The sequence below is a fragment of the Syngnathoides biaculeatus genome, chromosome 11 (assembly GCF_019802595.1).
Source record: "Syngnathoides biaculeatus isolate LvHL_M chromosome 11, ASM1980259v1, whole genome shotgun sequence".
Taxonomy (NCBI): domain Eukaryota; kingdom Metazoa; phylum Chordata; class Actinopteri; order Syngnathiformes; family Syngnathidae; genus Syngnathoides; species Syngnathoides biaculeatus.
In genome coordinates, this window is record NC_084650.1 from 26,448,714 (window position 1) to 26,462,086 (window position 13,373).

The window sequence follows — 13,373 nt, forward strand, 5'->3', positions numbered from 1 at the left end:
AGCTAAGCTAAACCGGACTAGCGAGTCCTAAAAGCCTTCGACGTGCACCGAGACACCAAGACTGAAGGAAGGATGTTTGAGGACACTAAAGTAGTGATTGTCGTACTCGGTCGGGACTTACGTAGGTTCGCCACTAATTCAAGAATAATTATTGAGGGGAGCGCGTGAGGTTACACAAAGAAAACGAGAGAAACAACTCATAAATCAAGCCTCACCTTCTTCTTCTCCTTCATACGGCCGTTCACAAACGGCTATACAGATACACATACAGATTCTGCACACAAGTGTAACACGAAAATAGGAAACTGTCAATGACGAATTTGTCTTTGGGTTATAATATATTATATTATGTGGCTTCTCGGTCTCCCTCTGACTCCGGAAAGATCTCGCGCTAATATCAATGGTTTCTCCATCGATATGCATGGAAATACCATTGAAATACCCCTCGCTGAGATACTTGAAGCCCTGTTGTCTGCTCTTCAACGATATTTCACTATTCGGTAAGAATGCGAGTGAAAAATCACCTGGTAAATTGGACAATTTCGCTCTCGACTTTTCAGTGGGGTGACGTGACTTCAGGAGGCGTGGTTAAGTGCCCTGTACGGAGGGGTCAATTCATGACTATTTGAGCATTTTAAAACATTTTATTTATTTAATATTCTTCCTTGAACCACCAGGTGGTAATGTTGCAACATAAATAGTTTCAATCGGAAAAGGGAAAAGTACTACAGTATATTATTCCTCATCAGTCATTCACTATCCGCTATTGTGAGTTCACAATTTTGTTGTGCCGTTCGATTGTGTAGTGACTGAGATTGAATATATTCCACAATGCAGCTTGAAAGGTTGCGAAAGCGACAGAATTGAAACAAAGTCCTCGAGAAGGGATGAGGAGAACGTGCAAATCCCACACAGGGTAGGCCAGATTTGAACCGGTGACCTCAGAACTGCGAGGCTGATTTGCTAACCAGTTTGCACTGCGCTGCCTTCTCTCTTTGTCTCGGTCTTTCTCGAGGCTCAGTTGCCAATTAGTATTGATGTGAATGAAAGTGGTTGTCCCTGTGGCCTCCAACTGACAGGCTACCAGTTCAGGGTGTAGTCCACCTTTTGCCCAAAATCACCTGGGAGAGGTGCCAGTGCATGAGTGTTAAATATTTATCACACAAGGTTAACCAACTGATATTGATGCGGTATGTTGTAATTATGCGACAGTAATGAGGTAATTGACCCAAGGATTGTTTGAGAGCTATTTTTAATTTCACTCATGAGTAAACTATTACCACAGTGCTACTACAGTCCAGTACTATTTGTAAAACCCCAAATACTATATCGTTAGAGAGTAGAGAACAAGTAACAATTCTTAACAGTCTTCTTTTTATTTTATTTTTTTATTAAAAAAAATATTCAATGTAACAGAATATAAAATTACATCATGTTTCATTTGGAATACAACAAAAAAATAACTGAAGCATTGCACATATGTGTTAAATTTGTTTCAAATCGTCAGTCGTCTGGTATTTTGATATACTCAGATGTTGGTTGTATTGCTCCCGCTTAGGGCGGACTTGGTACTGTCTGGAATGGCAGTGGAAGGTTTCTTTTTCCTAAACACATGACAAAAAACACAGAAATAGACACATTTCAACAAATGCAAAAAAAAGTTGTCACTTTTTAGATCTACTTTTGGTGTCCCAAAAAAATCGACATGTTTTGCCGAGATGATACCCTGGAGTACTCACATGAGGTGTGTGAGGATTCGGTGCACCGCTTTTTCGTTCAGGCAGAACTGTGTTCCATTTTTTGTGCTGACCCTGAAAATGTAGAGTATGTGTGAGACACAAACATTTTAAAGAATGCACATTTACGCTTGGCTTTGTAATTCAATGGCTGCATGCCACACATCATTTTTAAATACTCTACATACAGTACTTTGCGTTTAAAACATGATACCCGATTCAAAACTTGTACAATATCTTACACTATTTCCACTTTGTTGCAGAAGGTGCTTTCTGGGTAGATTGTGATCTCTTTCATTCCGAACTTTGAGACAAATGACTTGCCATCCTGACACAGACAACTCTGTGATCTGTTAACTTGAGGGGGAGACAAGAAAAGCATGTTAGCCATTCAGCATGGTTTTACTTAAACTGCTGGAGTGATTGAATTTTTATTTAAACAATAAAATTAAAAATGAATAAAAAGACAGCAATGAAAATAATCCACGTCACTGTTTGAAAAGGTGCAGGAACAAGCCTAAACTGATGATGCACTAAAGCTATCTATCTTGCTTCACAAGTGTTCTGATAAAACCAACAATACATTGTACACGTGCTGCAATGGAAAATAACAAACAAGAAAAAAAAAGCATTGGAACTTACATTGAGCTGCACAGATGCCAACGAGGAGAAAAATAACTTTGATAGTGCCGAGCATGGCTGGTCCTCTGCTGGGTCAATGATATGTGAGGAGAAAAAGATGAGGAGGATAAAGCGCTGCCTGAGTAAAAGTGCCACTATGAGCCTCCTTATATGCTTGAACGCAGCACAGCCTTCCGGTATTCATGGAAGAGGGGGGGAAAAGGAAAGTGAAACTTCCAAACCACAAAGGACTAAAAAAGTAATTCCACCCACATCTATCTATCTATCTATCTATCTATCTATCTATCTATCTATCTATCTATCTATCTATCTATCTATCTATCTATCTATCTATCTATCTATCTATCTATCTATCTATCTATCTATCTATCTATCTATCTATCTATCTATCTATCTATCTATCTATCTATCTATCTGATAAAGGCCAACATGGCTGTCGAAATGTTTTGTTTATTTCCCCCCACCCCCAGCAGTTCTAACTGTGATTGACTTTGTGTGAGTGACTGATGCTCCTCTTCAAGGTCTAATCCAGAGGGCATATATTTTATTTATATAGCAAACAAGGCTAATTTTTCATCAAAAATATTTTAAAAATTCTCAACACAACAGAAATGAAATAAATTAGCGCCAAAGTGCACATTTTCTTTGTAATCCGAATGCATCCAGTGTCTGTTTCAAACCGAGGCCCTGTTGAAGCTGCTTCCGTGTGACGTCACACCAAGACAACCCAGTAAAGACAATGGCTTCCAATACAGACAATCATACACGCTACGAGTGGGATCTCAAGGAGATAGACAGCAGTGATGAAGCTTTTATGGAATGTTCTGTGGAAGAGAGGAATTGAAGTGGAGGAATTTTCTTATTCTTCCCGTGTTCGAAAAACATCCCATGCAGGTGTAATTCAACCATATATGTTCAAACCGGAGTTGACGACTGTAACACAAACACAGAATTCGGCGAGACCTGACGAAGTTGACGTGGAACTTCCAACCCAAAACACAGACTGGTAGGTGCCTCAAGAAATATAGGTACACCTTGTTGACGAAATAATTGAATTCAAACACGTTTAAACCTCTGACGCTGCTTGTACACTGCTTGTTTGTTGTTGTACTAGCGACTGAGTCGGTGTAAAACAAAAATCGGAACCTTCCGTGTCGTTCTGCGTTTAAAGATTTAGCCCGTATTTTAAATAATGCACCTAACACTTGAGAGCACACACCGCCGTAGTCGAATTTCAGGAACACCTCAGTGTCAACAGTACACTAACTTTATACAGTGTCCAAATTTTGTCACCTTCTAAACATCACATGGATATGGATATTAGCTGTCATATACATCTGTAGCGCTCTTGTACTTACCTTCAAAATGAGGTAGATATTTGTCACTACTAAACAATTGAACACTTACATACTTAATTGCTACCGAAGCCTAGTGAACGCTGTACCGGGTTTTCAAAGCAGTCCTCCGTGAAATGCTGGGAACATATTACCGTCCACTTTGATTTGTAAGTCCAATGCGCCCGCTTTGTCTTAACCTGCCTATCTTTTCATCTGTCCTCTGGATTAGACCTTTAAAGTGATTCCAATTACCTATATTAAAACAATAGTTTGAACTGTAAACATATCCAAAACTTTTTACAAACATCTGCAAACTTTTTGGTGGGCTTTCCCACAGCAGGAAGGAACCTTAGCAGGAACTACCTAGGTACCTCAAGTTCCTGATGTTTTCTCATCCCATAATCTACAAAACTCGGTATGGAGGTTCCCCCTGGATTATTTAGTTTCTTTTGGCAAGTAGAATCTTCCTAGAGCTACCACGAACTCTTTGAGGAGGTGATCTATGCAGATAAACACTGGCGTAGGCATAGGTGTATATTTTTTTTCAATTCACAGAGCTGCCATGATTGGGTAGTACTCTCGAAATAGGATAATAAAATACATCGAAAAGCAAACCTTCAAATTGATTGAGTGTGACTGTGGAAAAAATTGCGGCAAGATCTGCCGTCGCATTGGGGGCAAGGTCCGCCACTGGCCAACTCGGTTCCTCTAAGAAGCAGAGGTCCAAGCCTAAGTGGGTGCGTACATCTTCGTCAGCCGGGACTGAGGGGCATGAGGCCACCATTCGCACTCTCATCCTCACCTACAGGCAATTTAGAGTCTTCAAGTAACCGAGTATGCATGTTTTGGGGATATGCGAGGAAACCAAGCAGGCACAGGGAGAACATGCAAACTCCACACAGCCGAGGCCGGATTTGATATGCTGACTGGTTTTAAGATGCGTATGATAAATTGTATATATTTCAGGATGAGTGATATATGCAAACAGCTGCCAACGTAGTGACAGTGGTAGAGATGAGTTTGAAGTGGAGGATGTGAGCTGGTGTGTTGCCAGAACCACCGGCCTCCACTTTGCATCAAGGAAGTTTGGTTGACTGGGTCGAATTTGTTTGCCGGTGGCGCCTTTTATGGTCGAGAGTGACGAGTCATTGTCTCGATTAAAGAGATGCCAAAAAAATCGTACAAACTGTTGACATCTTTGCAACCACAACAAATGAAAAATCTTTTGACTTTTTTGCTGTTACATGCAATTGTGAGCAGACACGTTTTGCCACGAATAAGAGAGGAGAAGTAGTAGTTTTCCCCACTCGTGACACAACGCTAATTGTATAGCAGATGAGGTCACGGTGTTTTCTCAACTTTTCTGTTGTAACTGTTCACATAGCTCACTCATTTCTCTTTCAGGCCTCTGTGTATAATATTGCTGTCGAGAAGCTCTGACGCTGCATCCTTGAGTCTCCTTGTGGCACATAAACAATTCTCAAGTGGCGGCCTGAAGGTGGAAGCGGTGTAGAAAATGGATGTATGGTTTTAGAACCAGTCCCTTTGTTGATATACTCTACTTTACGTTACATAGGCCGGAATCTACCAATTCTGGGGCTAGGTAGATTGCACAACCACAGGGACGACAAAGACAAATGAATTGGATCGTTTAGAAAAAAAAAGTGGGAATCGAAAACATCAACAGTTTCACTTTGAGGTCTATTTTTTTCACTCTTCTGGGTAAAGGGAAAATCCCACACGATACTACTTTTGTTTTGTCTCCCACAAAGTCTCGTTCTCCTTCCTTTTTCATCTGTAGGGAAATAGCAGATAAGAAAGCGATGGATGAAACAGCATAAAAACATAATCACTGCGCACTTTAAAGGTCAAGTGTCATACCTGTAAACATTCTAAAATAGATAGTGAAATGAAAAATACATATAACATTATTCACTTCAATGTCTACATGAAAAAATAATTTTGAGCAGAGAGCACATCATCCATGCACAAAGTTGCGAAAGTCTCATTTGACATCCAAGTGGTCGCCATATTGACTGTGTTTACTGTCCGCGACGTCACCCGGACATTCGCCACTGAAAACACACTGTAGCCCCTACTGTGGGACACGCCCCTTCAGACATGGAAGCTCTTTTCAAAGAAGAGAACGTCTCACAATCGAGTAAAGTGTCCGGGGCAATGTAATCCTATCATTTCGAGCCATATTGAGATTATATGCGGATCACTTCTAACTAACAACAGACTCCCCGACAGTATGACAGCCGCGAGCGATTATAACGCCGTGGCCCAGGTGCGATGAGCCGATTGCACCTTTGGCCGGGGTGGCACCAAGGTGGCACATTGCGGCGCCGAGCCAAGCCTCTTTACGGTGTTGTCGTCGCTCGTGGCTGAGTGCGCCATAAACAATTGTTTATTGCTGCCGTCAATGGCGCACTCAGCTGCGTGCGATGACAACACCGTAAAGCAGCCCAGCTCGGCACCGTGATAAACCACCAGCTGAAGCCGTGACCGGCAGACCCGGCCTCAGAAGCTGACGAAGGCTGCCGCGTCGTGCCACGCAGACGAACATGGCTTCGGACAGGCTGGCTCATACATACTGCCGTGGCGGCGACAGGCTCCCAGAGAGTATGTATGAGCCAGCCTGGCCGAAGCCGTCCTCGTCCGCGAGGCACGATGTGGCAGCCTTTGCTGGCGAGCCGTCACAGCAGCCTTCGCAGGCGAGCCCCACGCGGAAGCCGTCCGACACATTTAGCACCCCTGTCATACATACGCGGATCTTTTGTCACATTATGAGAGATTGATTACGTGGTCCGGCCCAAACTTTTTTTTTTAGTAGCTGTAAACACCTACATGTCATTTGGAAACCACAAAGCTCTCATCTTTTGCACCCGTGCAATCCATTTTTCACGACGAACCAGGTCTCTTGCAAACTTATGAAGGGTAAATCCATCTTCCTGAGTGTCCGAGTAATGTCCAGCAATGCAACGAGCGGGCATTTTGGCTAACACGAAGGAACAACGAGCTACCTTCCCAGAGGTAAAACTAATGGAAAGAAATGAGTCCACTTGAGGGGGCTCCTGTCCTGTACGTCACTTCCTGCTTTTTTGCGAAAACAAATCCCTCGATAGGATTTTCATGGCGGGAGTTACAAAAAGCCATATACGTCCAAATCATGTTTTGTGGTGGAAAAAAAAACACATGGGTCCATGTCGGCTGCCGTTTTTTCATTAATAACATACTAAAAATCATGCATTTCATGACAGTGGCCCGTTAAAGACAACATTTGGAAAGGTGTATTGTTTTGATCAGCATTTGATGGCTTGTTTGCAAATTAGCAGACTACTTTTCAATTTTATTTCCACGGCACTACGTGGAGGGGTGACGTGAGTTGAGAACGCATGCATCAAATAGGAGAGGAGAGGATGCAATCATTTCTATTTATTTTTCAAATTCATTGAGTTTGCAGGGTGTCCAAGTGGGATGGTGCATTATTGTGTATAATTTTTCAATCAAACTGAGATGTTTAGCAATGCTCTAAAAATGCTATTCTCATCTAAATGAAAACTCAAGAAAATAATTCCGCCTGATCAAGATCCCAACATGTATGCAATTATGAAACAATTGTTTTTATTTTAACTGCTTTGAAATGAGGTGAAGAAGCTTTTCAGATTAATGTTATTTTTTAAAGTCGCCCATGTGCCAAGGGCCACTGTTTATTCTGCTTTTCTGACATTCAGACATTCATGTGTATGAATATTATGGGCACGTGTATTTCTCCAGCACACGAACAAACCAACACGGCTTGACTTTGTCGTTCCGCTCACTTACTGGAAATTGTCTTGCCAATCACGGTTATTGGAAAAGCTATCTTTGTCACATGCCTGAGTTAGGGGAACGTTAAAAATGACCTTAATATTTCCCCTCTCTCACCCATCAGGCTGGTTTATAATCTCTGAGAAGCGTAATACCAATAATTAGGATGCCCTCCCACTAGAAATGAAACTTTATAAAAAAAATAGGAAACTAGTGGCGTCAGCAGAATCTTTCTATGCAGACTGGCGTTTCGCAGTTGCACTTCTCATTTGACTTGAAAAGTGATCTGTTAGTTGAGAGAAGTGCTTTGCTTTTGGTGTACATTGAAATGAAGATTTATTTTCTTGTGATGAAACAGCCGATGTGGCCTTCTTCCTTATTCAATGAAGCAAATAATCACCATCCTTACGATAGAAGCAAGACATTTTATGATCTAATTGTCGGTACATGCTTTGCTATGATTTGTTACCGTGGCACCAACACCTTTCAGGGTCTCAGGTGCGGATGTCCTGGTGGCCCCCAGAATCTAGACACTATGCACTAGGAATTTTGTCCGACTCTTATTTGCAGAATGGTTTCAACTCATTTCTTCTTGAATTTCTTTGGATGACGTTATGATGCATTGACCTTGCTTCATGTTCTGACAGATTCTATTGAAGTGACTTCATGATTCGACAAAAATGGCAGTAATCATGTTTGGGTGTGGCTTGTGAAATTGAACTCACCTTTCCCAAATTTGTTGTTAGTCACAGGGGCTTTGGGATTGAATAAGGGGGGAATTTATTTTTTTCACATGGAGCCGGATAGGTTTAAAATGTGTCCGCTCAAGGTAAATAAAATCACTTTCCTTGGGTTGTTTCTGAGTGATGTTAAAGTTTGTTTGATGATTTGAAACCTGTGTGTGATATGCAAAAAAATAAAAAATCAGAAAGGAGCTGAATACTTTTTCACAATACTGTACATCAAACACATCCAATGAGACGAAAACTTTAATTTTTCTATTATAGACCACATTTTCCTCACAAAATATTAAAACAGATACTCTAATTTCTTGATGTTCACTCGACTAAAAACATTTTGGTTTGACAATAGAAACGTACCGAATTTAATATCCAACTACCTACCTATATATATAAAAACTGTGCCAAACAAATATGTGTATTCATCTCAGATGACACGCTGTGGCGACCCCTAACGGGACAAGCCGAAGTGCTTTTTTATGATGGATATTTCTTTAAAAAAATGTCATACAAAATGAATTTTGAGACAAAAAAGGGAGAACAGAGAAAAACACAAATCCAAATGTAAAATATATTTCTAAATGTTGAACATTAAATATATACAGTGCCTTGTAAAAGTATTCGGCCCCCTTGAATTTTTCCACCTTTCGCCACATTTCAGGCATCAAACATAAAAATATAAGATCCATATTTTTTTTTGTCAAGAATCAACAACAAGTGGGACACAATCGTGAAGTGGAATGGAATTTATTGGATATTTAAAACTTTTTTTAACACATAAAAACCTTAAAAGTGGGGTGTGCAATATTATTTGCCCCCCTTGGATTAATACTTTGTACCGCCACCTTTTACTGGAATTACAGCTGCAAGTCTTTTCGGGTATGTCTCTCTCAGTTGTGCACATCGAGAGACTGAAATTCTTGCCCATTCTTCCTTGCAAAACAGCTCGAGCTCAGTGAAGTTGGATGGAGATCGTTTGTGAACAGCAGTCTTCAGCTCTGCCCACAGATTCTCAATTGAATTCAGGTCTGAATTTTGACTTGGCCATTCTAACACCTGGATACGTTTATTTGTGAACCATTCCATTGTAGATTTGGCTTCATGTTTTGGATCATTGTCCTGTTGGAAGATACATCTCCATTCCAGTCTAGGTCTCTTGCAGACTCCAACAGGTTTTCTTCCAGAATGGTCCTGTATTTGGCTCCATTCATCTTCCCATCAATTTAAACCCATTTGTGCAATGTACGGCTGATTGTTGTCCTACAGACAGACTCTTGCACCTCAGCTGCAGATTTATGCTGTTCATCCAGAGTGATCATGGGCGTCTTGGCTGCATCTCTGATCAGTCTTCTCCTTGTTCGAGGTGAAAGTTTAGAGGGACGGGCGGGTCTTGGTAGATTTACAGTGGTCTGATACTCCTTCCATTTCAATATAATTGCTTGCACAGTGCTCCTTGAGATGTTTAAAGCTTAGGAAATCTTTTTGTATCCAAATCCGGCTTCTCCTCCTTGGTCTTCATGATGCTCTTTGTACTTTTAACAGAACTCTGAGACTATCACAGAGCAGGTGCATTTATACGGAGACTTGTTTAGACAGAGGTCGATCCTATCAATCATCATCAGTCAACATGGGATCATTCCGAGATCCTCACTGAACTTCTGGAGTGAGTTTGCTGCATTGAAAACAAAGGTGCCGAATAATATTGCACGGCCCACTTTTCAGTTTTTTATTTGTTAAAAAAGTATAAAATATCCAATACATTTTGTTCTACTTCGCGATTGTGTCCCACTTGTTGTTTATTCTTGACAAAATATATATATATATATCTTTATGTTTGGAGCTTGAAATGTGGCGAAAGGTTGAAAAGTTCAAGGTGGCCGAATACTTTCACAAGGCACTGTATATACATGAGATTATATGAGGTGGCGACCCATAACGGGGCAAACCAAAAGAAAGTTTGATAAAGTGTAAATGTTTAATACATAGCACAATGTTAAATACAGATAAAATGTTTAATTTATAGCTAAATGTTGAATCTACATACATCAATATCTATCTGGCTATCTACTCTCTCTCTTCACACAGACACACAGATGCACATGTATAGACATTTTCTGAGCCGCTTATCCTCACAAGGGTCACGGGAGTGCTGGCGCCTATCCAAGCTATCATTGGCCATGAGGCGGGGTGCACCCTGAACTGGTTTCCAACCAATTTCAGGGCACCTAGAAACAAACAACCAGTCAGACTCACAATCACATCTATGGGCAATTTAGAGTGTCCAATTAACGCATGTTTTTGGGAGGTGGGCGGAAACCGGGGTGGCAGGAGGAAACCCACGGAGGCACGGGGAAAACATGCAAACTCCACACAGGTAGGCCAGGGATTTAAACCTCAGAACTGTGAGGCCAAAGCTCTACAGCTGCTCCACTGTGCCGCCACATTTAGATGTAATATGTTTAAATGTAACATTTAGAGTGATGGTGTAACATTTAATATTTAAGTTAATAGATCTTGTGAAACTCAAAAATTCACACCATTTTTTTAAAAACTCAGTTTGAAGAGAAATCTCACAAAAAGCTGCAGTTATTTTTAGAGGGAGCTGGTTTACAAACAGCGCCCCATAGTTTCTTGCCTTGAATGAACACTTGTTTTTAGACCACACCAATCCCAAGAGCGTGTTTCCAAAACTTCATGGACATGTTGAATTTCCCACAATATGCAACAACATCTTGGACATTGTTTTCACAACTCACAAAGGAGGCCACAAAGTCCTCACCCAGGAGCCTCAGCGCACACTACCATCATCCTAATACCTGCATACAGACTGCTGGTTGAAGTGACAAAGCCAGCCAAGAAGAAGATCTGGGTGTGGCTACAGGGGTCATCAGAGGCACTCAAGGACTGGAGTTTAAACAGGCAGCCACCCACAACAACATCACAGACCTCCAGGAGTACACAGACCGTCAATGCCTACATGAGGAAGTGCTTGGACAACATTACGGTCTCCAGAACCATCTCCATACTGGCCAATCAGAAGCCATGGCTCCACAGGCCACTAAAGGCCAACGCTGGATCCCTACCACTTGGGATATCGGTCCGACCACTTGACAGATGATGCTATCCCCATTGCTCAACACTCTGCCTCACCCACCGAGAGACCAAAGACTCACATGTCAAAATGCCATACATTGACTTCAGCTCAACATCCAACACCATCATCCCCCAGCAGCTCATCCTCAAACTCGACCGGTTGGGACTCAACACCTCTCTGTGCAACTGGCTGTCGGACTTCCTGACAAGGAGATTGCAGGCAGTTCGGGTCAGCACCAACACCTTCAACACTAACATGCTGAACACAGGGGCCCCCCAAGGGTATGTGCTGAGCCCCCTCCTCTCACTCTGCTGACACATGACTGCGCACCCATATTCTGCTTAAACCTCTTCATCAAGTTTGCAAATGATGTGGACTCTACGAGAAGGCACACCCAGCACCCCTCCCTACCCATCTGTTACCTGAACCTGAACATTAAAACTGATTTTAAATGGTTCCTGTCAACAGTTCCTTTTGCTGCTGCCATGATTTGTTGCCTCAAAGAAGAATAATGACAACTCCAATCTTTTGCCTTTTCATCATGTCAATGAGTCCATTAAATTCTGTTTCATAACTTTTGAGGCCTTTCATTTTTGTAAAATTCCATTCTGGCCTTCCGATTCTTGCTCATGAGCACTTTGCATCTTCTGATGTACCATTGCTTTAGTTTGGGTTTTGTTGTTCCAAGTGTTGTGTGCTTGTGGTTCACTCCTACCCTCTAGAGGTTATTTCTGATATCGCGGGGCTTTTTGAGGGGAGTCTTTCTTTTTAGAGAGCTCACAAAGTTTCGGCCTTCATACTTCTGCTTATTTTGTTTCCTGATGATGTTGAGGAGGTCAGCGGTCTCGCTCCTCATGAGTACATTCTAAATACGCTGTAGTTGAATTGGGAATAAGGATTATCTATGAAATGGCTCTGATTAGTTTTCCAGCTTCTCTCAGCTACACATTAAGTTGGAAAACAAACTCATTTACAGCTATTGTTTTGCCCGTAACACCACTACCAAGTAAAAAGTCTCCCTGGGCAAAATGTAAATCTTTGGATTCTCATTTTTGCTGAGCAAATTTGCATTCCTATCAGAGCAAGATGATCCGGATGTACTTGGAGGATGAGTAATTTGAATTGTAAACGGAAATTTAAGAGAAATTACTCAGAATCCTTTACAGCAGCAATATTTAAAGCAACAGACCACCAAAGGAGTTGACAGACGACATGACAAGACACTCAAGAATAAACTAGAGCCCTGTGTCAAACTGATGGCCCAGGGGCCAGATTTGGCCCGTCACATCATTTTATGTGGCCCATGAAAGCAAATCATGTGCATCGACTTCATGTTTCTAGCGAAAATATCAAAAATTGTCTTCACTGGTGAATATTTTTTTCTCAATTCCCCTATGCAAATGTTTTAACAGTAGTCTGAAAAAAATCTTTTAAATGATTTTGATTGCGAAACTAGTTATTCATCAATATGGTGTGCATATGTGTGTATACACACGCACACACAAAATGAAAATTCACTCAAATGGGTTCACAGTAGTAACGGCCCTCTGAGGGTAGTCATAACTATGATGAAAATGAGATTGGCATCTCTGTGGCTTGAGGCTTGCGGTTCCGATTTCCCGTCAGACCCTAAAAATTCCCCCCGACCCCAATATGTTACCACATAATAAATATGTGAGGGGTGCACGCATTCACGGCCCTGTGTGTGGACATTTAGCGCTCTTCAGATCTATGTAAGAAGATATACTGGGCCAACATTCCAGTCAGCAACCATACATCGCACAGATTTCGGTCTTAGGAACGCACGTCGGCCGACAGTTGTCAGAAGTCTGACAAGCATGGGCCAAAAAGCGTAAATTTCTCAGCTTCAACTTCGTCTCATCAAGGGCTGTTTTGTGTGGGCTCGGCTCAAGACGCAATCCTGTGTTGTGTGGACGCTAGAACTCCGTAAAGTACCCAAATATTGCACTGAAGCACGGCACAGTTACGTTCAAATAATGACTCAAGTAAA

The 13,373-nt window shown here is 41.6% G+C and overlaps 1 protein-coding gene across 1 annotated transcript; it reads right to left on the reverse strand.

Annotated features, from left to right (window-relative positions):
- Window positions 1–1,284: 1,284 nt before the first annotated feature.
- On the reverse strand, window positions 1,285–5,138 carry LOC133508710 (C-X-C motif chemokine 11-6-like). Its single transcript, XM_061835039.1, has 4 exons — window positions 2,379–5,138; window positions 1,979–2,093; window positions 1,740–1,811; window positions 1,285–1,604 (listed from the first exon to the last, which is right to left on the reverse strand). The coding sequence occupies exons 1-4, from the start codon at window positions 2,431–2,433 to the stop codon at window positions 1,529–1,531; spliced, it is 318 nt and encodes a 105-aa protein (XP_061691023.1). The 5' UTR covers window positions 2,434–5,138; the 3' UTR covers window positions 1,285–1,528.
- Window positions 5,139–13,373: the final 8,235 nt, after the last annotated feature.

Coding starts and splice junctions, on each gene's coding strand:
- LOC133508710 (XM_061835039.1), bottom strand. CDS start 2,433: ATGCTCGGCACTATCAAAGTTATTTTTCTCCTCGTTGGCATCTGTGCA. Junction 2,094..2,378: donor TGGCATCTGTGCAGCTCAAT/GTAAGTTCCAAT, acceptor CTCCCCCTCAAG/TTAACAGATCACAGAGTTGT. Junction 1,812..1,978: donor TGCAACAAAGTGGAAATAGT/GTAAGATATTGT, acceptor CTACATTTTCAG/GGTCAGCACAAAAAATGGAA.